At 36.4% G+C, this 27,860-nt stretch overlaps 2 protein-coding genes across 4 annotated transcripts in view; one reads left to right on the forward strand and one right to left on the reverse strand.

Moving 5' to 3' along the window:
* Window positions 1–17,228, reverse strand: part of gabrb3 (gamma-aminobutyric acid type A receptor subunit beta3) — a 113,647-nt gene extending 96,419 nt beyond the window's left edge. For both annotated transcript variants that reach the window (XM_062038788.1, XM_062038786.1), the window contains exon 1: window positions 16,802–17,228. In XM_062038788.1, coding sequence (XP_061894772.1) covers window positions 16,802–16,896 — 95 coding nt within the window. In that variant the 5' untranslated portion in view covers window positions 16,897–17,228. The remainder of the gene's footprint in view (window positions 1–16,801) is intronic.
* The window catches only part of gabra5 (gamma-aminobutyric acid type A receptor subunit alpha5), a 74,966-nt gene that overhangs the window by 42,402 nt on the left and 4,704 nt on the right, over window positions 1–27,860 (forward strand). For both annotated transcript variants that reach the window (XR_009824760.1, XM_062038789.1), the window contains exons 7-9: window positions 10,707–10,850; window positions 26,955–27,107; window positions 27,193–27,404. Coding sequence is in view for 1 of the 2 variants with exons in the window: in XM_062038789.1 (XP_061894773.1) it covers window positions 10,707–10,850; window positions 26,955–27,107; window positions 27,193–27,404 (509 nt within the window). In the remaining variant the exon portion in view is untranslated. The remainder of the gene's footprint in view (window positions 1–10,706; window positions 10,851–26,954; window positions 27,108–27,192; window positions 27,405–27,860) is intronic.

Consider the following 27,860-nt stretch of genomic DNA (forward strand, 5'->3'; position numbering starts at 1 on the left):
TTGACGCATGCTAACTTTTTTCGCTAATTTGATATTATTTTAGCTAATTTCGCATTTATACACTTAAGAGTTGTATAACTTGGTACGTGACACATGCTAACTGTTAGCATATTAAAGTTGGCATGCTAATATTAAAAACGGTACTTAAATGTACCATTTTTTGCTACTTTTGTGTTATTGTTATAATAAATATTATTTTGAATAATAATAATTTGTAAATGTGACATTTAACAGTGAACCGATGATTATACCGTTGTCCTGTCCAGTTGTTATATTTTGCTTTCTTACACTTCGGAGTATCATTTGCAAGTATGCATTCATCTCAGTTCGTCTTAGTGCTGTAGTCAGGAAGTAGTCTTTGCCATTCAGTTGAATGTCTTTTGTTGCGCCCTAAAAGTGTTAATACTGTAAGTAGTGTACTTATTATTACTACACACCAACTGTTTGATTGTAACGTGCATCTTGGTTAGGGATGTGTACAGTTCACATTTGAACCGATACGGTACCAATCGATACCAGTACTCAACGGTGCAACATTTTGGTAGTTTTGTCATCTCAGAGTCATATAACTTGGTACTTGACACATGGTAACTGTTAGAATGCTAACTTTTTCCGCTAATTTGACACTTTTGTAGCTAATTTTGCTAGCATACACTTAAAAGTCGCATAAATGCTAACTGTTAGTAAATTAACCTTAGCATGCTAATATTAGCATGCTAGCTTTTTTAAGTTGGTTTAGCAGCCGTACACCCCAGAGTCACATTAGTTGGTAATTGACGCATGCTAACTTTTTTCGCTAATTTGACATCATTTTAGCTAATTTTGCAGGTGTACACTTAAGAGTTGTATAACTTGGTACGTGACACATGCTAACTGTTAGAATATTAAAGTTGGCATGCTAATATTAAAAACGGTACTTAAATGTACCATTTTTTGCTACTTTTGTGTTATTGTTATAATAAATATTATTTTGAATAATAATAATTTGTAAATGTGACATTTAACAGTGAACCGATGATTATACCGTTGTCCTGTCCAGTTGTTATATTTTGCTTTCTTACACTTCGGGGTATCATTTGCAAGTATGCGTTCATCTCAGTTCGTCTTAGTGCTGTAGTCAGGAAGTAGTCTTTGCCATTAAGTTGAATGTCTTTTGTTGCGCCCTAAAAGTGTTAATACTGTAAGTAGTTTACTTATTATTACTACACACTAACTGTTTGATTGTAACGTGCATCTTGGTTAGAGTTAGGAATGTGTACAGTTCACATTTGAACCGATACGGTACCAATCGATACCAGTACTCAATGGTACAACCATTTGGTAGTTATGTCATCTCAGAGTCATATAATTTGGTACTTGACACATGGTAACCGTTAGGATGCTAACGTTAGCATTCTAGCTTTTTCTGCTAATTTGACACTTTTTTAGCTAATTTCCCTGGCATACATTTAAGAGTCATATAATTTGGTACTTGACACATGGTAACCGTTAGGATGCTAACGTTAGCATTCTAGCTTTTTCTGCTAATTTGACACTTTTTTAGCTAATTTCCCTGGCATACATTTAAGAGTCGTATAGCTTGGTACGTGACACATGCTAACTGTTAGGATGCTAAGGTTAGCATTGTAACTTTTTCTGCTAATTTGACACTTTTTTAGCTAAATTCACTGGCATACATTTAAGAGTCGTATAGCTTGGTACGTGACACATGCTAACTGTTAGGATGCTAACGTTAGCATTCTAACTTTTTCTGCTAATTTGACACTTTTTTAGCTAATTTCCCTGGCATACATTTAAGAGTCGTATAGCTTGGTACGTGACACATGCTAACTGTTAGGATGCTAACGTTAGCATTCTAACTTTTTCTGCTAATTTGACACTTTTTTAGCTAATTTCCCTGGCATACATTTAAGAGTCGTATAGCTTGGTACGTGACACATGCTAACTGTTAGGATGCTAACGTTAGCATTCTAACTTTTTCTGCTAATTTGACACTTTTTTAGCTAATTTCCCTGGCATACATTTAAGAGTCGTATAGCTTGGTACGTGACACATGCTAACTGTTAGGATGCTAATGTTAGCATTCTAACTTTTTCTGCTAATTTGACACTTTTTTAGCTAATTTCCCTGGCATACATTTAAGAGTCGTATAGCTTGGTACGTGACACATGCTAACTGTTAGGATGCTAACGTTAGCATTCTAACTTTTTCTGCTAATTTGACACTTTTTTAGCTAATTTCCCTGGCATACATTTAAGAGTCGTATAGCTTGGTACGTGACACATGCTAACTCTTAGGATGCTAACGTTAGCATTCTAACTTTTTCTGCTAATTTGACACTTTTCTAGCTAATTTCCCTGGCATACATTTAAGAGTCGTATAGCTTGGTACGTGACACATGCTAACTGTTAGGATGCTAGCGTTAGCATTCTAACTTTTTCTGCTAATTTGACACTTTTTTAGCTAATTTCCCTGGCATACATTTAAGAGTCGTATAGCTTGGTACGTGACACATGCTAACTGTTAGGATGCTAACGTTAGCATTCTAACTTTTTCTGCTAATTTGACACTTTTTTAGCTAATTTCCCTGGCATACATTTAAGAGTCGTATAGCTTGGTACGTGACACATGCTAACTGTTAGGATGCTAACGTTAGCATTCTAACTTTTTCTGCTAATTTGACACTTTTTTAGCTAATTTCCCTGGCATACATTTAAGAGTCGTATAGCTTGGTACGTGACACATGCTAACTGTTAGGATGCTAACGTTAGCATTCTAACTTTTTCTGCTAATTTGACACTTTTTAAGCTAATTTCTCTGGCATACATTTAAGAGTCGTATAGCTTGGTACATGACACATGCTAACTGTTAGGATGCTAACGTTAGCATTCTAACTTTTTCTGCTAATTTGACACTTTTTTAGCTAATTTCCCTGGGATACATTTAAGAGTCGTATAGCTTGGTACGTGACACATGCTAACTGTTAGGATGCTAACGTTAGCATTCTAACTTTTTCTGCTAATTTGACACTTTTTTAGCTAATTTCCCTGGCATACATTTAAGAGTCGTATAGCTTGGTACGTGACACATGCTAACTGTTAGGATGCTAACGTTAGCATTCTAACTTTTTCTGCTAATTGGACACTTTTTTAGCTAATTTCCCTGGCATACATTTAAGAGTCGTATAGCTTGGTACGTGACACATGCTAACTGTTAGGACGCTAACGTTAGTATTCTAACTTTTTCTGCTAATTTGACACTTTTTTAGCTAATTTCCCTGGCATACATTTAAGAGTCGTATAGCTTGGTACGTGACACATGCTAACTGTTAGGATGCTAACGTTAGCATTTTAACTTATTCTGCTAATTTGACACTTTTTTAGCTAATTTCCCTGGCATACATTTAAGAGTCGTATAGCTTGGTACGTGACACATGCTAACTGTTAGGATGCTAATGTTAGCATTCTAACTTTTTCTGCTAATTTGACACTTTTTTAGCTAATTTCCCTGGCATACGTTTAAGAGTCGTATAACTTGGTACGTGACACATGCTAACTGTTAGGATGTTAACGTTAGCATTCTAACTTTTTCTGCTAATTTGACACTTTTTTAGCTAATTTCCCTGGCATACATTTAAGAGTCGTATAGCTTGGTACGTGACACATGCTAACTGTTAGGATGCTAACGTTAGCATTCTAACTTATTCTGCTAATTTGACACTTTTTTAGCTACTTTCCCTGGCATACATTTAAGAGTCGTATAGCTTGGTACGTGACACATGCTAACTGTTAGGATGCTAATGTTAGCATTCTAACTTTTTCTGCTAATTTGACACTTTTTTAGCTAATTTCCCTGGCATACATTTAAGAGTCGTATAACTTGGTACGTGACACATGCTAACTGTTAGGATGTTAACGTTAGCATTCTAACTTTTTCTGCTAATTTGACACTTTTTTAGCTAATTTCCCTGGCATACATTTAAGAGTCGTATAGCTTGGTACGGGACACATGCTAACTGTTAGGATGCTAACGTTAGCATTCTAACTTTTTCTGCTAATTTGACACTTTTTTAGCTAATTTCCCTGGCATACATTTAAGAGTCGTATAGCTTGGTACGTGACACATGCTAACTGTTAGGATGCTAATGTTAGCATTCTAACTTTTTCTGCTAATTTGACACTTTTTTAGCTAATTTCCCTGGCATACATTTAAGAGTCGTATAACTTGGTACGTGACACATGCTAACTGTTAGGATGTTAACGTTAGCATTCTAACTTTTTCTGCTAATTTGACACTTTTTTAGCTAATTTCCCTGGCATACATTTAAGAGTCGTATAGCTTGGTACGGGACACATGCTAACTGTTAGGATGCTAACGTTAGCATTCTAACTTTTTCTGCTAATTTTACACTTTTTTTAGCTAATTTCCCTGGCATACATTTAAGAGTCGTATAGCTTGGTACGTGACACATGCTAACTGTTTGGATGCTACCGTTAGCATTCTAACTTTTTCTGCTAATTTGACACTTTTTTTAGCTAATGTCCCTGGCATACATTTAAGAGTCGTATAGCTTGGTACGTGACACATGCTAACTGTTAGGATGCTAACGTTAGCATTCTAACTTTTTCTGCTAATTTGACACTTTTTTAGCTAATTTCCCTGGCATACATTTAAGAGTCGTATAGCTTGGTACGTGACACATGCTAACTGTTAGGATGCTAACGTTAGCATTCTAACTTTTTCTGCTAATTTGACACTTTTTTAGCTAATTTCCCTGGCATACATTTAAGAGTCGTATAGCTTGGTACGTGACACATGCTAACCGTTAGGATGCTAACGTTAGCATTCTAACTTTTTCTGCTAATTTGACACTTTTTTAGCTAATTTCCCTGGCATACATTTAAGAGTCGTATAGCTTGGTACGTGACACATGCTAACTGTTAGGATGCTAACGTTAGCATTCTAACTTTTTCTGCTAATTTGACACTTTTTTAGCTAATTTCCCTGGCATACATTTAAGAGTCGTATAGCTTGGTACGTGACACATGCTAACCGTTAGGATGCTAACGTTAGCATTCTAACTTTTTCTGCTAATTTGACACTTTTTTAGCTAATTTCCCTGGCATACATTTAAGAGTCGTATAGCTTGGTAGGTGACACATGCTAACTGTTAGGATGCTAACATTAGCATTCTAACTTTTTCTGCTAATTTGACACTTTTTTAGCTAAATTCACTGGCATACACTTAAGAGTCGTATAACTTGGTACGTGACACATGCTAACTGTTAGCATATCAATGTTAGCATGCTAGCTTTTTTTTTTACAGTTAGCATGCTAACGTTTTAGCCAATTTGGCAGCCAAACACCTCAAGAACATTTAACTAGGTACTTCGACTTAGACTTAGACATAGACTTCCTTTTATTGTCATTCAAATTTGAACTTTACAGTACAGATAAGAACAACATTTTGTTGCGTTAGCTCATTGTAGTGCAGGATAAAAGAGCAATAAATAAACAGTGTTGGGACTAACGCGTTACGCGTTAGTGTAACGCCGTTAGTTTCGGCGGTAACTAGTAATCTAACGCGTTATTTTTTCATATTCAGTAACTCAGTTGCCGTTACTACATGATGCGTTACTGCGTTATTTTACGTTACTTGTTATGTAGTATCGGCTAGAATCAGAAGATCCGAGTGTGTTTTGTGGCAGCGCTGCGGTGTCGTTCTTCTGAATCTCTTGTGTCACACGGAGGAGGCGCGCTGTGTGTGTGTGGGTGTGGGAAGGGAGGGAGGGAGGGGAGGGGTGCGCGCAGCAGCATTGGTGAGGGAGTGGCGGAGACCGAGAGAGCGAGAGAGTTGTTAACACACATGCGTCGCCAGGCTCAGCTTTTTATCCATAGATTTATCAGATTTAATTTTTTATGATCTATAGCAGGGGTGTCAAAAGTGTGCCCCAGCGGCCATTTGCGGCCCACAGCTAATGTTTTAAAGGCCCACGGCACATTCTAAAAATACTTTTAAAATAAACAAAAACATGACAAAAGTGAAATAAAAAAGCTTAAAGGTGAAATGTAATTTAGAAAAAGTTGCAATGTTGACTAATAAAACAAAGCTGTTTTTTTTTTCTTTCAAACTGTCATTGCTCAAAACATAATATTGAATCAAAATCAATGTTGTTATGAATTATAGTACACACACTCTGTCAATTCTCTTATATACTCTTTATTTCTAGACTTCTAGTTCAGTGTTTTTCAACCTTTTTTGAGCCAAGGCACATTTTTTGCGTTTAAAAAATGCGGAGGCACACCACCAGCAGAAATCATTAAAAAACGAAACTCAGTTGACAGTAAAAAGTCGTCGTCGCAATTGTTGGATGTGACTTTAAAGCATAACCAAGCATGCATCACTATAGCTCTTGTCTCAAAGTAGGTGTACTGTCACCACCTGTCACATCACACCCTGACTTATTTGGAGTTTATTGCTGTTTTCCTGTGTGTAGTGTTTTAGTTCTTGTCTTGCACTCCTATTTTGGTGGCTTTTTCTCTTTTTTTGGTATTTTCCTGTAGCAGTTTCATGTCTTCCTTTGAGCGATATTTCCCGCATCTACTTTGTTTTAGCAGTCAAGAATATTTCTGTTGTTTTTATCCTTCTCTGTGGGGACATTGTTGATTGTCATGTCATGATCAGATGTACTTTGTGGACGCCGTGTTTGCTCCACAGTAAGTCTTTGCTGTCGTCCAGCATTCTGTTTTTGTTTACTTTGTAGCCAGTTCAGTTTTAGTTTCGTTATGCACTTCCTTCCCTAAGCTTCAATGCCTTTTCTTAGGGGCACTCACCTTTTGTTTATTTTTGGTTTAAGCATTAGACACCTTTTTACCTGCACACTGCTTCCCGCTGTTTCCGACATCTACAAAACAATTAGCTACCGACTGCCACCTACTGATATGGAAGAGTATTACACGGTTACTCTGCCGAGCTCTAGACAGCACCGACACTCAACAACAACACATCATTTGCAGATTATAATTACTGCTTTGCAAAAAATATTTTTAACCCAAATAGGTGAAATGAGATCATCTCCCACGGCACACCAGACTGTATCTCACGCGGCACAGTGGTTGAAAAACACTGTTCTAGAGTGTTTGATTATCACATCACTCTAAATGTATAGACTATAAAGTTCACAAACATAAAGAGGGATGCTAGTGGGCCAGGCCAATATTCCCTTATCTCTAAACTAAAACTGGGGGAATGTGTAGAGTGTTCTGGGCTTCAGACATGATTTTATTTCTGAATTCCTTGAGAGAAAAAACACCTGGTTAGGCTTTGGTATGTAAAAATAAAGTTAAAGTACGTATTTGGTTTACAGCTATGTTGTTATTATGCTGTTTGTTACTTATGTATGTTATGTTGCAGCTATTTAAAATAGTTTTGTCAATTTGTTCTGGCCAGAAATAAGTTGTCCCTTTGTAACATATCTTTGTCTTTGTGTGTTGTATGTAGAGCACATTGCTTGTGTGTTGTATGTAGACCACATTGTTTGTGTGTTGTATGTAGAGCACATTGTTTGTGTGTTGTATGTAGACCACATTGTTTGTGTGTTGTATGTAGACCACATTGTTTGTGTGTTGTATGTAGAGCACATTGTTTGTGTGTTGTATGTAGAGCACATTGTTTGTGTGTTGTATGTAGAGCACATTGTTTGTGTGTTGTATGTAGAGCACATTGTTTGTGTGTTGTATGTAGAGCACATTGTTTGTGTGTTGTATGTAGACCACATTGTTTGTGTGTTGTATGTAGACCACATTGTTTGTGTGTTGTATGTAGAGCACATTGTTTGTGTGTTGTATGTAGAGCACATTGTTTGTGTGTTGTATGTAGAGCACATTGTTTGTGTGTTGTATGTAGAGCACATTGTTTGTGTGTTGTATGTAGAGCACATTGTTTGTGTGTTGTATGTAGAGCACATTGTTTGTGTGTTGTATGTAGAGCACATTGTTTGTGTGTTGTATGTAGACCACATTGCTTAGCAGAGTTCAGTGATGCAAATGCATGTCAAGTTGATCAACAGGTTGTATTATTCTCCAGTGCAATAACAGTACTGAAATGAAGGCTAAAAGGGCATTAATGGGAGCTTTAAAAAAAGAAGTAACTAAATAGTTACTTTTCACAGTAACGCATTACTTTTTGGTGTAAGTAACTGAGTTAGTAACTGAGTTACTTTTGAAATAAAGTAACTAGTAACTGTAACTAGTTACTGGTTTTCAGTAATTAACCCAACACTGGTTATTACTGCCAATACTGATACTGTTACGAATACTATTACTGATAATACTTATACTGCTACTAATACTATTACTGATAATACTGATACTGTTACGAATACTATTACTGATAATACTGATACTGATACTCATACTGTTACTGTACATACTGATACTAATACTGTTATTACTGCCAATACTGATACTGTTACTAATACTATTACTGATAATACTGATACTGTTACGAATACTATTACTGATAATACTGATACTGATACTCATACTGTTACTGTACATACTGATACTAATACTGTTATTACTGCCAATACTGATACTGTTACTAATACTATTACTGATAATACTGATTCTGTTAGTAATACTATTACTGATAATACTGATTCTGTTAGTAATACTATTACTGATAATACTGTTACTGCTACTAATACTGTTACTGATATTACTAATACTATTACTGATAATTCTGATACTGTTACTAATACTATTACTGATAATACTGCTACTGTTACTAATATTATTACTGATAATACTGCTACTGTTACTAAAACTGCTACTGCTACTAATATAATACTAATACTAATACTGTTACTAATACTGTTACTGATAATATTGCTACTAATACTTGTATTACTGATAATACTGATACTGCTACTTATACTATTACTGATACTACTAATACTGCTACTAATACTGTTACTGATACTGCTACTAATACTGTTACTGATAATACCTAATGAAATGTCCCGCAGGTGTACCTAAAAAAGCATCCATCAAGTGTACCTAATTAGGTGCCCAACAGGTGTACCTAATGAAATGTCCCGCAGGTGTACCTAACAAGGCATCCAGCAGGTGTACCTAATGAGATGTCCCGCAGGTGTACCTAACAAGGCATCCAGCAGGTGTACCTAATGAGATGTCCAGCAGGTGTACCTAATGAGATGTCCAGCAGGTGTACCTAATGAAATGTCCCGCAGGTGTACCTAACAAGGCATCCAGCAGGTGTACCTAAGGAAATGTCCCGCAGGTGTACCTAACAAGGCATGCAGCAGGTGTACCTAATGAAATGTCCCGCAGGTGTAGCTAAGAAGGCATCCAGCAGGTGTACCTAATGAAATGTCCCATAGGTGTACCTAAGAAGGCATCCGGCAGGTGTACCTAATGAAATGTCCCGCAGATGTACCTAAGAAGGCATCCAGCAGGTGTACCTAATGAATTGTCCCGCAGGTGTACCTAAGAAGGCATCCAGCAGGTGTACCTAATGAAATGTCCCGCAGGTGTACCTGACAAGGCATGCAGCAGGTGTACCTAATGAAATGTCCCGCAGGTGTACCTAACAAGGCATCCAGCAGGTGTACCTAATGAAATGTCCCGCAGATGTACCTAACAAGGCATGCAGCAGGTGTACCTAATGAAATGTCCCGCAGGTGTACCTGACAAGGCATGCAGCAGGTGTACCTAATGAAATGTCCCGCAGGTGTACCTGACAAGGCATGCAGCAGGTGTACCTAATGAAATGTCCCGCAGGTGTACCTAACAAGGCATCCAGCAGGTGTACCTAATGAAATGTCCCGCAGATGTACCTAACAAGGCATGCAGCAGGTGTACCTAATGAAATGTCCCGCAGGTGTACCTAACAAGGCATCCAGCAGGTGTACCTAATGAAATGTCCCGCAGGTGTAGCTAAGAAGGCATCCAGCAGGTGTACCTAATGAAATGTCCCGCAGGTGTAGCTAAGAAGGCATCCAGCAGGTGTACCTAATGAAATGTCCCATAGGTGTACCTAACAAGGCATGCAGCAGGTGTACCTAATGAAATGTCCCGCAGGTGTACCTAACAAGGCATGCAGCAGGTGTACCTAATGAAATGTCCCGCAGGTGTACCTAACAAGGCATGCAGCAGGTGTACCTAATGAAATGTCCCGCAGGTGTAGCTAAGAAGGCATCCGGCAGGTGTACCTAATGAAATGTCCCGCAGGTGTAGCTAAGAAGGCATCCGGCAGGTGTACCTAATGAGATGTCCCACAGGTGTACCTAACAAGGCATGCAGCAGGTGTACCTAATGAAATGTCCCGCAGGTGTACCTAACAAGGCATGCAGCAGGTGTACCTAATGAAATGTCCCGCAGGTGTACCTAACAAGGCATGCAGCAGGTGTACCTAATGAGATGTCCCGCAGGTGTACCTAACAAGGCATGCAGCAGGTGTACCTAATGAAATGTCCCGCAGGTGTACCTAACAAGGCATCCAGCAGGTGTACCTAATGAAATGTCCCGCAGGTGTAGCTAAGAAGGCATCCAGCAGGTGTACCTAATGAAATGTCCCGCAGGTGTAGCTAAGAAGGCATCCAGCAGGTGTACCTAATGAGATGTCCAAAGTGATGAGGGAGGATCAGAAAGAACCGAGGTCAAAACTTGCTTTGCTCCCTCAGACGCGTACCCGGTGTCAGAGGTGGTCTACACCTGGACCAAAGGTGCGGCCATGTCTGTGGTGGTGGCGGAGGAAGGTTCCAGACTCAACCAGTACCACCTGATCGACCAGACAGCGGGTACTGAGGACATCAGCACCAGCCGAGGTGAGGCCGTATTCTTAAAGTGACAGTACAGTGTTGTGTTCTTAAAGAGACAGTACAGTGTTGTGTTCTTAAAGAGACAGTACAGTGTTGTGTTCTTAAAGAGACAGTACAGTGTTGTGTTCTTAAAGTGACAGTACAGTGTTGTGTTCTTAAAGTGACAGTACAGTGTTGTGTTCTTAAAGAGACAGTACAGTGTTGTGTTCTTAAAGCGACAGTACAGTGTTGTGTTCTTAAAGAGACAGTACAGTGTTGTGTTCTTAAAGAGACAGTACAGTGTTGTGTTCTTAAAGAGACAGTACAGTGTTGTGTTCTTAAAGCGACAGTACAGTGTTGTGTTCTTAAAGAGACAGTACAGTGTTGTGTTCTTAAAGAGACAGTACAGTGTTGTGTTCTTAAAGAGACAGTACAGTGTTGTGTTCTTAAAGAGACAGTACAGTGTTGTGTTCTTAAAGTGACAGTACAGTGTTGTGTTCTTAAAGAGACAGTACAGTGTTGTGTTCTTAAAGAGACAGTACAGTGTTGTGTTCTTAAAGAGACAGTACAGTGTTGTGTTCTTAAAGTGACAGTACAGTGTTGTGTTCTTAAAGAGACAGTACAGTGTTGTGTTCTTAAAGAGACAGTACAGTTTTGTGTTCTTAAAGAGACAGTACAGTGTTGTGTTCTTAAAGGGATAGTACAGTGTTGTGTTTTTAAAGGGACATTACAGTGTTGTGCTCTCACGGCGGTATACGTGTCGTTCTCTTAAAGTGACAGTAACAGGTTGTGTTCTTAAAGTGACAGTACATTGTTGTGCTCTTAAAGAGACAGTACAGTGTTGTTCTCTTAAAGTGACAGTCCCGTGTCGTTCTCTTAAAGTGACAGTACAGATTTGTGTTCTTAAAGTGACAGTACAGTGTTGTGCTCTAACGGCGGTATGCGTGTCATTCTCTTAAAGTGACAGTACAGAGTTGTGTTCTTAAAGTGACAGTACAGTGTTGTGTTCTTAAAGTGACAGTACAGTGTTGTGTTCTTAAAGAGACAGTACAGTGTTGTGTTCTTAAAGCGACAGTACAGAGTTGTGTTCTTAAAGTGACAGTACAGTGTTGTGTTCTTAAAGTGACAGTACAGTGTTGTGTTCTTAAAGAGACAGTACAGTGCTGTGTTCTTAAAGCGACAGTACAGTGTTGTGTTCTTAAAGAGACAGTACAGTGTTGTGCTCTTAAAGTGACAGTACACAGTTATGTTCTGAGACAGTACAGTGTTGTGTTTTTAAAGAGACAGTACAGTGTTGTGTTCTTAAAGTGACAGTACAGGGTTGTGTTCTTAAAGGGACAGTACAGTGTTGTGTTCTTAAAGTGACAGTACAGTGTTGTGTTCTTAAAGTGACAGTACAGTGTTGTGTTCTTAAAGTGACAGTACAGTGCTGTCTTCTTAAAGAGACAGTACAGTTTTATGTTCTTAAAGTGACAGTACAGTGTTGTGTTCTTAAAGTGACAGTACAGTGTTGTGCTCTAACGGCGGTATGCGTGTCATTCTCTTAAAGTGACAGTACAGAGTTGTGTTCTTAAAGTGACAGTACAGTGTTGTGTTCTTAAAGTGACAGTACAGTGTTGTGTTCTTAAAGAGACAGTACAGTGTTGTGTTCTTAAAGCGACAGTACAGAGTTGTGTTCTTAAAGTGACAGTACAGTGTTGTGTTCTTAAAGTGACAGTACAGTGTTGTGTTCTTAAAGAGACAGTACAGTGTTGTGTTCTTAAAGCGACAGTACAGTGTTGTGTTCTTAAAGAGACAGTACAGTGTTGTGCTCTTAAAGTGACAGTACACAGTTATGTTCTGAGACAGTACAGTGTTGTGTTTTTAAAGAGACAGTACAGTGTTGTGTTCTTAAAGTGACAGTACAGGGTTGTGTTCTTAAAGTGACAGTACAGTGTTGTGTTCTTAAAGTGACAGTACAGTGTTGTCTTCTTAAAGAGACAGTACAGTTTTATGTTCTTAAAGTGACAGTACAGTGTTGTGTTCTTAAAGTGACAGTACAGTGTTGTGTTCTTAAAGTGACAGTACAGTGTTGTGTTCTTAAAGTGACAGTACAGTTTTGTGTTCTTAAAGAGACAGTACAGTGTTGTGCTCTCACGGCGGTATGCGTGTCGTTCTCCTAAAGCGACAGTAACAGGTTGTGCTCTTAAAGCGATTGTACCGTGTTGTGTTCTTTAAAGCGACAGTCCCGTGTTGTTCTCTTAAAGTGACAGTACAGAGTTGTGTTCTTAAAGTGACAGTACAGTGTTGTGTTCTTAAAGTGACAGTACAGTGTTGTGTTCTTAAAGAGACAGTACAGTGTTGTGTTCTTAAAGAGACAGTACAGTGTTGTGTTCTTAAAGAGACAGTACAGTGTTGTGTTCTTAAAGTGACAGTACAGTGTTGTGTTCTTAAAGTGACAGTACAGTGTTGTGTTCTTAAAGAGACAGTACAGTGTTGTGTTCTTAAAAAGACAGTACAGTGTTGTGTTCTTAAAGTGACAGTACAGTGTTATGTTCTTAAAGTGACAGTACAGTGTTGTGTTCTTAAAGAGACAGTACAGTGGTGTTCTTAAAGAGACAGTACAGTTTTATGTTCTTAAAGTGACAGTACAGTGTTGTGTTCTTAAAGAGACAGTACAGTGTTGTGTTCTTAAAGTGACAGTACAGTGTTGTGTTCTTAAAGAGACAGTACAGTGTTGTGTTCTTAAAGTGACAGTACAGTGTTGTGTTCTTAAAGAGACAGTACAGTTTTATGTTCTTAAAGTGACAGTACAGTGTTGTGTTCTTAAAGAGACAGTACAGTGTTGTGTTCTTAAAGAGACAGTACAGTGTTATGTTCTTAAAGTGACAGTACAGTGTTATGTTCTTAAAGTGACAGTCCCGTGTTGTTCTCTTAAAGTGACAGTACAGTGTTGTGTTCTTAAAGGGACAGTACACAGTTATGTTCTTAAAGTGACAGTACACAGTTATGTTCTTAAAGTGACAGTACAGTGTTGTGTTCTTAAAGTGACAGTACAGTGTTATGTTCTTAAAGTGACAGTACACAGTTATGTTCTTAAAGTGACAGTACTGTGTTGTGTTCTTAAAGTGACAGTACAGTGTTATGTTCTTAAAGTGACAGTACACAGTTGTGTTCTTAAAGTGACAGTACAGTGTTGTGTTCTTAAAGAGACAGTACAGTGTTGTGTTCTTAAAGACACAGTACAGTGTTGTGTTCTTAAAGTGACAGTACAGTGTTGTGTTCTTAAAGTGACAGTACAGTGTTGTGTTATTAAAGTGACAGTACAGTGTTGTGTTCTTAAAAAGACAGTACAGTTTTATGTTCTTAAAGAGACAGTACAGTGTTGTGTTATTAAAGTGACAGTACAGTGTTGTGTTCTTAAAAAGACAGCACAGTTTTATGTTCTTAAAGAGACAGTACAGTGTTGTGTTCTTAAAGTGACAGTACAGTGTTGTGTTCTTAAAGTGACAGTACAGTGTTGTGTTATTAAAGTGACAGTACAGTGTTGTGTTATTAAAGTGACAGTACAGTGTTGTGTTATTAAAGTGACAGTACAGTGTTGTGTTCTTAAAAAGACAGTACAGTTTTATGTTCTTAAAGAGACAGTACAGTGTTGTGTTCTTAAAGAGACAGTACAGTGTTGTGTTCTTAAAGTGACAGTACAGTGTTGTGTTATTAAAGTGACAGTACAGTGTTGTGTTCTTAAAAGACAGTACAGTTTTATGTTCTTAAAGAGACAGTACAGTGTTGTGTTCTTAAAGTGACAGTACAGTGTTATGTTCTTAAAGTGACAGTACACAGTTATGTTCTTAAAGTGACAGTACAGTGTTATGTTCTTAAAGTGACAGTACTGTGTTGTGTTCTTAAAGTGACAGTACAGTGTTATGTTCTTAAAGTGACAGTACACAGTTATGTTCTTAAAGTGACAGTACACAGTTATGTTCTTAAAGTGACAGTACAGTGTTATGTTCTTAAAGAGACAGTACACAGTTATGTTCTTAAAGTGACAGTACTGTGTTGTGTTCTTAAAGTGACAGTACAGTGTTATGTTCTTAAAGTGACAGTACACAGTTATGTTCTTAAAGTGACAGTACAGTGTTGTGTTCTTAAAGTGACAGTACAGTGTTGTGTTCTTAAAGTGACAGTACAGTGTTGTGTTCTTAAAGTGACAGTACAGTGTTATGTTCTTAAAGTGACAGTACACAGTTATGTTCTTAAAGTGACAGTACTGTGTTGTGTTCTTAAAGTGACAGTACAGTGTTATGTTCTTAAAGTGACAGTACACAGTTGTGTTCTTAAAGTGACAGTACAGTGTTGTGTTCTTAAAGACACAGTACAGTGTTGTGTTCTTAAAGAGACAGTACAGTGTTGTGTTATTAAAGTGACAGTACAGTGTTGTGTTCTTAAAGTGACAGTACAGTGTTGTGTTCTTAAAGTGACAGTACAGTGTTGTGTTATTAAAGTGACAGTACAGTGTTGTGTTCTTAAAAAGACAGTACAGTTTTATGTTCTTAAAGAGATAGTACAGTGTTGTGTTATTAAAGTGACAGTACAGTGTTGTGTTCTTAAAAAGACAGTACAGTTTTATGTTCTTAAAGAGACAGTACAGTGTTGTGTTCTTAAAGTGACAGTACAGTGTTATGTTCTTAAAGTGACAGTGCACAGTTATGTTCTTAAAGTGACAGTACTTTGTTGTGTTCTTAAAGTGACAGTACAGTGTTATGTTCTTAAAGTGACAGTACACAGTTATGTTCTTAAAGTGACAGTACAGTGTTATGTTCTTAAAGTGACAGTACTGTGTTGTGTTCTTAAAGTGACAGTACAGTGTTATGTTCTTAAAGTGACAGTACACAGTTATGTTCTTAAAGTGACAGTACAGTGTTATGTTCTTAAAGAGACAGTAGACAGTTATGTTCTTAAAGTGACAGTACTGTGTTGTGTTCTTAAAGTGACAGTACAGTGTTGTGTTCTTAAAGTGACAGTACAGTGTTGTGTTCTTAAAGTGACAGTACAGTGTTGTGTTCTTAAAGTGACAGTACAGTGTTGTATTCTTAAAGTGACAGTACAGTGTTGTGTTCTTAAAGTGACAGTACAGTGTTGTGTTTTTAAAGTGACAGTACAGTGTTGTGTTCTTAAAGTGACAGTACAGTGTTGTGTTATTAAAGAGACAGTACAGTTTTGTGTTCTTAAAGTGACAGTACAGTGTTGTGTTCTTAAAGTGACAGTACAGTGTTGTGTTCTTAAAGTGACAGTCCCGTGTTGTTCTCTTAAAGTGACAGTACAGTGTTGTGTTCTTAAAGGGATAGTACACAGTAATGTTCTTAAAGTGACAGTACACAGTTATGTTCTTAAAGTGACAGTACAGTGTTGTATTCTTAAAGAGACAGTACAGTGTTGTATTCTTAAAGTGACAGTACAGTGTTGTGTTCTTAAAGTGACAGTACAGTTTTATGTTCTTAAAGTGACAGTACACAGTTATGTTCTTAAAGTGACAGTACAGTGTTGTGTTCTTAAAGTGACAGTACAGTGTTGTGTTCTTAAAGTGACAGTACGGTGTCGTGACGATGCATGAATGATTTGGGAACAAGTCCCACATGCGGCCAGCTGGGCCCAGAAAAAAAAAAAAAAAACACTTATCCAGCGTCCCAGCTATGTAGTTAATCCGCACGCATCAGTTGTGCTTTTACCCAGTGATGTCACCGCTCTGGGATTGGCCGGCGGGGGGAAAGGGGCGGGGCTAGCGGCAATCTGCTGCGATGTGTTACGTAAAACAAAGTTGTGAAGATGTCTCCCCGGGGATGATTTCAACTCGGACAAGCTAATTAGCCGATGCTAATCTGACCTACTGAGCGGCCGAGAATAGCTCAGAGTGGACAGGGGTTGACCTTTGACCTCGGCAGTTGAGCCATAGGCCAGGGGACCGGCCCCTCCTTTTTGGACGCGAGCCCGGCACTCACCAGTTGACCAGCATGGCCGCGTTGTTGTCGGCGATGAACGGCAGCTCGCCGCAGACGCTCCAGAACCCGACGGTCAAAGTCCACCAGAAACGCATCTTTGGCTCCGCCTCTCACGCCGCCGCCGCCGCCCCTCGCCGTCCGACTTGAGCGGCACGTCAGATGTGAGCGCGGGAGGCCCCGGCCCGGCGCCACCGAGCTGGGCTGCGGGCCGCTGGCCGTGGCGCGGGCCAAACGGGCGCCGCTCTCACGCGGGACATGATGATGATGATGATGATGATGAAGATAAAGGTGGAGTCCCGAACTTTCCTGCAGGCTGACCCTTGACCCCGCCCCCTCACTGGAGCGCACCTGCTGCCCCCGGTCCGTCTCGCTGGTGTCCTAGCTCTGAGGACGATGTGGGCGGGACAGCGCCTGTCTCTCTCTCTCTCTCTCTCTCTCTCTCTCTCTCTCTCTCACACACACACACACACACACCCACACACACACACACACACATACACACACATACACACACATACATGTCTTGCCTACTTTGTGTGGACCCACGTTTGGTTAGTGGGTTGTGAGGGCCCCCCTTTCCACTATAGCTAGAATGATGAAAAAATATACATCTAGCCCTAGATGGGAGTAGAGAGTTGCAACTAGGGATGTCCGATAATGGCTTTTTGCCGATATCCAATATTCCGATATTGTCCAACTCTTTAATTACCGATACCAACCGATACCGATATCAACTGATATATGCAGTCGTAGAATTAACACATTATTATTAGGGATGTCCGATAATGGCTTTTTGCCGATATTCCGATATTGTCCAACTCTTTAATTACCGATACCAATATCAACCGATGCCGATATCAACCGATATATGCAGTCGTGGAATTAACACATTATTATTAGGGATGTCCGATAATGGCTTTTTGCCGATATCCGATATTCCGATATTGTCCAACTCTTTAATTACCGATACCGATATCAACCGATATCAACCGATATATGCAGTCGTGGAATTAACACATTATTATTAGGGATGTCCGATAATGGCTTTTTGCCGATATTCCGATATTGTCCAACTCTTTAATTACCGATACCGATATAAACCGATACCGATATCAACCGATATATGCAGTCGTGGAATTAACACATTATTATTAGGGATGTCCGATAATGGCTTTTTGCCGATATCCGATATTGTCCAACTCTTTAATTACCGATACCGATATCAACCGATATCAACCGATATATGCAGTCGTGGAATTAACACATTATTATTAGGGATGTCCGATAATGGCTTTTTGCCGATATCCGATATTCCGATATTGTCCAACTCTTTCATTACCGATACCAATATCAACCGATACCGATATCAACCGATATATGCAGTCGTGGAATTAACACATTATTATTAGGGATGTCCGATAATGGCTTTTTGCCGATATCCGATATTCCGATATTGTCCAACTCTTTAATTACCGATACCGATATCAACCGATATATGCAGTCGTGGAATTAACACATTATTATTAGGGATGTCCGATAATGGCTTTTTGCCGATATCCAATATTCCGATATTGTCCAACTCTTTAATTACCAATACCGATATCAACCGATACCGATATCAACCGATATATGCAGTCATGGAATTAACACATTATTATGCCTAATTTGGACAACCAGGTATGGTGAAGATAAGGTACTTTTTTTTTTTAAATGAATAAAATAAGATAAATAAATTAAAAACATTTTCTTGAATAAAAAAGAAAGTAAAACAATATAAAAACAGTTACATAGAAACTAGTAATTAATGAAAATGAGTAAAATTAACTGTTAAAGGTTAGTACTATTAGTGGAGCAGCAGCACGCACAATCATGTGTGCTTACGGACTGTATCCCTTGCAGACTTTATTGATATATATTGATATATAATGTAGGAACCAGAATATTAATAACAAAAAAGATACAACCCTTTTGTGTGAATGAGTGTAAATGGGGGAGGGAGGTTTTTTGGGTTGGTGCAATAATTGTATGTGTATCTTGTGTTTTTATGTTGATTTAATAAAAAAAAACAAAAAAAAAACAACAACAACAACAAAAAACGATACCGATAATTAAAAAAACGATACCGATAATTTCCGATATTACATTTTAAAGCATTTATTGGACATCCCTAGTTGCAACCTCACTTCAGAATGCAAAACACACAAAGTAAACAAAATATTTTACTTTTGTAGTTGTGAGGACCAGGCAAATGTCCTGACAAGTTAAAAGATCCTCACAGACAGGGTGGTTTATCAAGTGTTTGTCCACACAAGGATGGTGAGACAAGTGCACACACACACACACACACACACACACACACACACACACACACACACACACACACACACACACACACACACACACACACACACACACACACACACACACACACACACTCACACACGCACAGAGAGGATAGACAGGATTGTGACAAGGGATTAGCGGGACAGGAGAAAGCAGCGTTCATCATGCAGACTCGTCAGATCCACTTTAGGATTTTTATTCATTTGTTCCCTGGGAGAGAAAATGCAATCATGGCGTGTTTAACAAGATCTGACCAACACTCCACCTGGAACTTTTTTTTTCTTTTTTTTTTTTACGTCCCAGTGGGGAGGATTCTGGGATTAAACACGAAAAAAAATACAGGATATTTTTAACCCGAGAGTGCATTATATTGTAACATAATCATCATCATCATCAATCTCTATTGCAGACCTTAAGATCCATTTAAACATAGAAAAACAGAATACAATACATTAAAAAACAAAACATACATTAAAAACAAAAACAATAAAACATAAAAATAATAAAAAATAAAATCATTGGGGGTGCTCAAAAAAATCGATTCACATCCAAATCGCAATTATTTTTTTCTTCTAATTATAAATCCATCCATTTTCTACCGCTTGTCCTTTTCATGGATTCATCTTTTTATTTATTTATTTTTTTCTCTGTCAAATTCACATCCAAATCGCAATTTTTATTTTTCTAATTCTCAATCGATTCATCTTTTCTTTTTTTTTCTCTTGAATTTACATTCAAATCACAATTTTTATTTCTTCTAATTCTAAATCGATTTTTTTTTTCTTTGTTATTCTGCTTTTAAATTCAAATCTAAATCACAATTTTTATTTTTTTCTCATTCTAAATCGATTCATCCATTTTTATTTTTTTTGTTTTCTCTTAAATTCACATCCAAATCGCAATTTTTTTTTTTCTAATTCTCAATCGAATATTTTTGTTCTCTTTAATTCCCATCCAAATCAGAATTTTTATATCTTCTAATTCTAAATCGATTCATCATTTATTTTATTTTTTTTTAAAAAGTTTGCTCTTAAAGTCACATCCAAATCACAACTTTTATTTTTTTCAAATTCAAAATCGATTCAGCATTTATTTAAATTTTTTCATTTTTTTTGCTTTTAAATTCACATCCAAATCACAAATTTAATTTTTTTCTACTTCTAAATCGATTCATCCATGTTTTTATTTTGTTTTCTCTTAAATTCACATCCAAATCGCAATTTTAATTTTTTCTAATTCTCAATCGATTCATCTTTTTTTCTCTCTCTTGAATTCACATCCAAATCACAACTTTTATTTTTTTCAAATTCAAAATTGATTCAGCATTTATTTAAATGTTTTCATTTTTTTTTGCTTTTAAATTCACATCCAAATTACAAATTAAATTTTTTTCTAATTCTAAATTGATTCATCCATTTTTTTTATTTTGTTTTCTCTTAAATTCACATCCAAATCGCAATTTTAATGTTTTCTAATTCTCAATCAATTCATCTTTTTTTTTCTCTCTTGAATTCACATCCAAATCACAATTTTTATTTCTTCTAATTCTAAATTGATTCTGCCAGGACTTGGTCCCTGGCGTGGTTGGTTCTCCCAGAAGGCAACGGAAAATTGGCGCGTGCGAGGCGTGAATTTAAATACATCATTTATTTTTAACACTAATAAACTAAAAAAAGGAAGCAAACAAATGGCGCGCACAAAGGCGGAAATAGAAACTTGACTAAGAAACAAAAGACATGCACGTGGGCACAAAAACTATGAACAAAGAAACAAAAACACTAACTGTGGTCTTAATAAACAAAACTTACTTGGCATGAGAAAAACATGAAAAAAGAGCAGCATGGATCATCAGAGTGGCAGGAGTGTGAATGTGTGAGGACGCCCGCACCAACAACAGAAACAGACAGATTTAAATAGTGACGTGATCAGTGAAAACAGGTGCGTGACTCGAAACGTGAAACAGGTGCGTGACAAGACAGGTGAAAACTAATGGGTGACCATGGAAACCAAACCAAACAAGGAAGTGCAACCAGGAACTAAAAAGAGTCCAAAAAACAAACACATGGCCAAAACAAAAACATGAACAGACATGACAGATTCATCATTTTAATATTTTTTTTTTGCTCTTAAATTCACATCAAATCACAATTTTTTTTTCTTTCTAATTCTAAATCGATTCATCATTACATTTTTTGTCTTAAATTCACATCCAAATCACACTTTTTTGTTTTTCTAATTCTAAATCAATTCATAATTTTTTTTGCTCTTAAATTCACATCCAAATCGCAAATATTTTTTTCAAATTCTAAATCGATTCATAATTTTTTTTTTCGTTTTGTTTTTGCTCTTAAATTCACATCCAAATCACAATTATTTTTTTCAAATTCTAAATTCTTTATTTTTATTTGTATTTTTTATTATTTTTTTTTTTTTATTTATTAATCAGTCCAACAAAATAATACTCAATAATACAATTCCAATTCCAAAACCAACCCCGGCTCAGCAACATTCAGAATCGCAATCAACAGAGCAATTGAGAGGACACACAAACATGACACAAAACAATCCAAAAGTAGTCAAACAAAAAATAATATCAACAACAGTATCAATATTAATAGGAATTCCAACATGGCAGTGATTAGAAATCCTTACATTATCATCACAGCCATTTATAAAAATGTAATGAAAACATTTAAAAATGTTTGTTTACATCACATCTCATGAGCTTGACAACACATTGTGTCCAATATTTTCCACAAAGATAAAAGAAGTCATATTTTAGGTTCATTGAAACAAATTTAAATAATGGATCCCATATTCCAATATATGACTCATTATTATCTAAACTAAATGTCGCTTTTTCTACTGATATCATCTCCATAGCTTGTGTATACCAGTCAGTATGTATTATGTGTGTGTATACCAGTCAGTATGTATTATGTGTGTATACCAGTCAATATGTATTATGTGTGTATACCAGTCATTATGTATTATGTGTGTATACCAGTCAATATGTATTATGTGTGTATACCAGTCAGTATGTATTATGTGTGTATACCAGTCAATATGTATTATGTGTGTATACCAGCCAGTATGTATTATGTGTGTATACCAGTCAGTATGTATTATGTGTGTATACCAGTCAATATGTATTATGTGTGTATACCAGTCAGTGTGTATTATGTGTGTATACCAGTCAGTATGTATTATGTGTGTTTACCAGTCAGTATGCATTGTGTGTATACCAGTCAGTATGTATTATGTGTGTATACCAGTCAGTATGTATTATGTGTGTATACCAGTCAATATGTATTATGTGTGTATACCAGTCAGTATGTATTATGTGTGTATACCAGTCAGTATGTATTATGTGTGTATTAGTCAGTATGTATTATGTGTGTATACCAGTCAATATGTATTATGTGTGTATACCAGTCAGTGTGTATTATGTGTGTATACCAGTCAGTATGTATTATGTGTGTATGCCAGTCAATATGTATTATGTGTGTATACCAGTCAGTATGTATTATGTGTGTATACCAGTCAGTATGTATTTTGTGTGTATACCAGTTAGTATGTATTTTGTGTGTATACCAGTCAGTATGTATTATGTGTGTATACCAGTCAGTATGTATTATGTGTGTATACCAGTCAGTATGTATTATGTGTGTATACCAGTCAGTATGTATTATGTGTGTATACCAGTCAGTATGTATTATGTGTGTGTACCAGTCAGTATGTATTATGTGTGTATACCAGTCAGTATGTATTATGTGTGTATACCAGTCAGTATGTATTATGTGTGTATACCAGTCAGTATTTATTTTGTGTGTATACCAGTCAGTATGTATTATGTGTGTATACCAGTCAGTATGTATTATGTGTGTATACCAGTCAGTATGTATTATGTGTGTATACCAGTCAGTATGTATTTTGTGTGTATACCAGTCAGTATGTATTATGTGTGTATACCAGTCAGTATGTATTATGTGTGTATACCAGTCAGTATGTATTATGTGTGTATACCAGTCAGTATGTATTATGTGTGTATACCAGTCAGTATTTATTATGTGTGTATACCAGTCAGTATGTTTTATGTGTGTATACCAGTCAGTATGTATTATGTGTGTATACCAGTCAGTATTTATTTTGTGTGTATACCAGTCAGTATGTATTATGTGTGTATACCAGTCAGTATGTATTATGTGTGTATACCAGTCAGTATGTATTTTGTGTGTATACCAGTCAGTATGTATTATGTGCGTATACCAGCCAGTATGTATTATGTGTGTATACCAGTCAGTATGTATTATGTGTGTATACCAGTCAGTATGTATTATGTGTATACCTGTCAGTATGTATTATGTGTGTATACCAGTCAGTATGTATTATGTGTGTATACCAGTCAGTATTTATTTTGTGTGTATACCAGTTAGTATGTATTTTGTGTGTATACCAGTCAGTATGTATTATGTGTGTATACCAGTCAGTATGTATTATGTGTGTATACCAGTCAGTATGTATTATGTGTGTATACCAGTCAGTATGTATTATGTGTGTATACCAGTCAGTATGTATTATGTGTGTGTACCAGTCAGTATTTATTTTGTGTGTATACCAGTTAGTATGTATTATGTGTGTATACCAGTCAGTATGTATTATGTGTGTATACCAGTCAGTATGTATTATGTGTGTATACCAGTCAGTATGTATTATGTGTGTATACCAGTCAGTATGTATTATGTGTGTATACCAGTCAGTATGTATTATGTGTGTATACCAGTCAGTATGTATTATGTGTGTATACCAGTCAGTATGTATTATGTGTGTATACCAGTCGGTATGTATTATGTGTGTATACCAGTCGGTATGTATTACGTGTGTATACCAGTCAGTATGTATTGTGTGTGTATACCAGTCAGTATGTATTATGTGTGTATACCAGTCAGTATTTATTTTGTGTGTATACCAGTCAGTATGTATTGTGTGTGTATACCAGTCAGTATGTATTATGTGTGTATACCAGTCAGTATGTATTATGTGTGTGTACCAGTCAGTATGTATTATGTGTGTATACCAGTCAGTATGTATTATGTGTGTATACCAGTCAGTATGTATTATGTGTGTATACCAGTCAGTATTTATTTTGTGTGTATACCAGTCAGTATGTATTTTGTGTGTATACCAGTCAGTATGTATTATGTGTGTATACCAGTCAGTATGTATTATGTGTGTGTACCAGTCAGTATGTATTATGTGTGTATACCAGTCAGTATGTATTATGTGTGTATACCAGTCAGTATGTATTATGTGTGTACAAGTCAGTATGTATTATGTGTGTCTACCAGTCAGTATGTATTGTGTGTGTATACCAGTCAGTATGTATTATGTGTGTATAGCAGTCAGTATGTATTATGTGTGTATACCAGTCAGTATGTATTATGTGTGTATACCAGTCAGTATGTATTATGTGTGTATACCAGTCAGTATGTATTGTGTGTGTATACCAGTCAGTATGTATTATGTGTGTATACCAGTCAGTATGTATTATGTGTGTACAAGTCAGTATGTATTATGTGTGTCTACCAGTCAGTATGTATTGTGTGTGTATACCAGTCAGTATGTATTATGTGTGTATACCAGTCAGTATGTATTATGTGTGTATACCAGTCAGTATGTATTATGTGTGTATACCAGTCAGTATGTATTATGTGTGTATACCAGTCAGTATGTATTATGTGTGTATACCAGTCAGTATGTATTATGTGTGTATACCAGTCAGTATGTATTATGTGTGTACAAGTCAGTATGTATTATGTGTGTATACCAGTCAGTATGTATTATGTGTGTATACCAGTCAGTATGTATTATGTGTGTATACCAGTCAGTATGTATTATGTGTGTATACCAGTCAGTATGTATTATGTGTGTATACCAGTCAGTATTTATTTTGTGTGTATACCAGTTAGTATGTATTTTGTGTGTATACCAGTCAGTATGTATTATGTGTGTATACCAGTCAGTATGTATTATGTGTGTATACCAGTCAGTATGTATTGTGTGTATACCAGTTAGTATGTATTATGTGTGTATACCAGTCAGTATGTATTATGTGTGTATACCAGTCAGTATGTATTATGTGTGTATACCAGTCAGTATGTCTTATGTGTGTGTACCAGTCAGTATGTATTATGTGTGTATACCAGTCAGTATGTATTATGTGTGTATACCAGTCAGTATGTGTTATGTGTGTATACCAGTCAGTATTTATTTTGTGTGTATACCAGTTAGTATGTATTTTGTGTGTATACCAGTCAGTATGTATTATGTGTGTATACCAGTCAGTATGTATTATGTGTGTATACCAGTCAGTATGTATTATGTGTGTATACCAGTCAGTATGTATTATGTGTGTATACCAGTCAGTATTTATTATGTGTGTATACCAGTCAGTATGTTTTATGTGTGTATACCAGTCAGTATGTATTATGTGTGTATACCAGTCAGTATGTATTATGTGTGTATACCGGTCAGTATTTGTTGTGTCTGTATACCAGTCAGTCATTCATCATTTTCAAGAATCGATTTTTTATTTAAAAAGGATATTTATTTATTTGTTATTTTTTAACAATACATTTACAAAACAAACCATTATTATAATTGTAATTGTTGCTTTTATCAATTAACCCACCTGTAACTTTGTTTTTTAGATTACATTTTTTTTACATGCTGCTGGGAAAGATTCTGGGAGTTGAAAGAAAACAAATAACACAACAATACATCACGTTATAACACAAACATTACACTAACATCTAACACTGACGTTTATTATTACAAATATGGATCTAACACTGATATTACAAATATGAATCTAACACTGATATTTATTATTACAAATATGAATCTAAAACTGACTATTATTACTAATATGAATGTAAAACTGACTATTATTACTAATATGAATCTAAAACTGACTATTATTACTAATATGAATCTAACACTGATATTTATTATTACAAATATGAATCTAAAACTGACTATTATTACTAATATGAATCTAAAACTGACTATTATTACTAATATGAATCTAACACTGATATTTATTATTACTAATATGAATCTAAAACTGACTATTATTACTAATATGAATCTAACACTGAGATTTATTATTACAAATACGAATCTAAAACTGACTATTATTACTAATATGAATCTAAAACTGACTATTATTACTAATATGAATCTAACACTGATATTTATTATTACTAATATGAATCTAAAACTGACTATTATTACTAATATGAATCTAACACTGATATTTATTATTACAAATATGAATCTAAAACTGACTATTATTACTAATATGAATCTAAAACTGACTATTATTACTAATATGAATCTAACACTGATATTTATTATTACTAATATGAATCTAAAACTGACTATTATTAATAATATGAATCTAACACTGAGATTTATTATTACAAATATGAATCTAAAACTGACTATTATTACTAATATGAATCTAAAACTGACTATTATTACTAATATGAATCTAACACTGAGATTTATTATTACAAATATGAATCTAAAACTGACTATTATTACTAATATGAATCTAAAACTGACTATTATTACTAATATGAATCTAACACTGATATTTATTATTACTAATATGAATCTAAAACTGACTATTATTACTAATATGAATCTAACACTGAGATTTATTATTACAAATATGAATCTAATAATCTAGTCCAGCCTCTGATCGGTTGATGAATTGATGGATTGATTGATGTATTGATTACAGGTCAGTACACGGTGATGATGGCTCACTTCTACCTGAAGAGGAAGATCGGCTACTTTGTGATCCAGACCTACATGCCGTGCTTCATGACCGTCATCCTGTCCCAGGTGTCCTTCTGGCTCAACAGGGAGTCTGTGCCAGCACGCACCGTCTTTGGTGAGCGCCCTCGCCATCGCCATCGCCATCGCCATCGCCATCGGCGTCATCCGCAGGACGCTAATTACAGGTGTCGCCCCCGCAGGTGTGACCACGGTGCTCACCATGACGACGCTCAGCATCAGCGCGCGCAACTCGCTGCCCAAAGTGGCGTACGCCACCGCCATGGACTGGTTCATCGCCGTGTGCTACGCCTTCGTCTTCTCCGCCCTCATCGAGTTCGCCACCGTCAACTACTTCACCAAGAGGAGCTGGGCGTGGGACGGCAAGAAGGCCATGGAGGCGCAGCAGCCCAAAGTACGTACAAGTATCGATACTTCCAGAGAGACGATACAGGACCGGGGAGGGACAAGAGGGTGCTTATATATATATATTTTTTTCATTTGTAGTTTTATGTTTTTAATTGCAAATTGTTGTTTTTTTCAAAAGGGCGGATTACACGCGCACTAAGTGAGCTACGTTTGCAAATCATGTTGCTACAATAATATTTCCATGGTGGTCAATTTAAAAGTAAACGGGCTCAGTTTTGAATTTTTATTCCAAGAAGGTATTGAAAATCGTGAAAAGTCATCGATATTGACTCACAAATGTATATATTATATATTTTTGTATTTAATTTTTTACAGAAAATATATACAGTATGTATAGATGTATCAATATATGTGTATATATGTATGTATAGATGTGTATATATGTATACATGTGTATATATATGTGTATGTATGTATGTATGTATATATTTATAGATATATA

Source organism: Entelurus aequoreus, linkage group LG27 (genome assembly GCF_033978785.1).
Source record: "Entelurus aequoreus isolate RoL-2023_Sb linkage group LG27, RoL_Eaeq_v1.1, whole genome shotgun sequence".
Lineage (NCBI taxonomy): Eukaryota > Metazoa > Chordata > Actinopteri > Syngnathiformes > Syngnathidae > Entelurus > Entelurus aequoreus.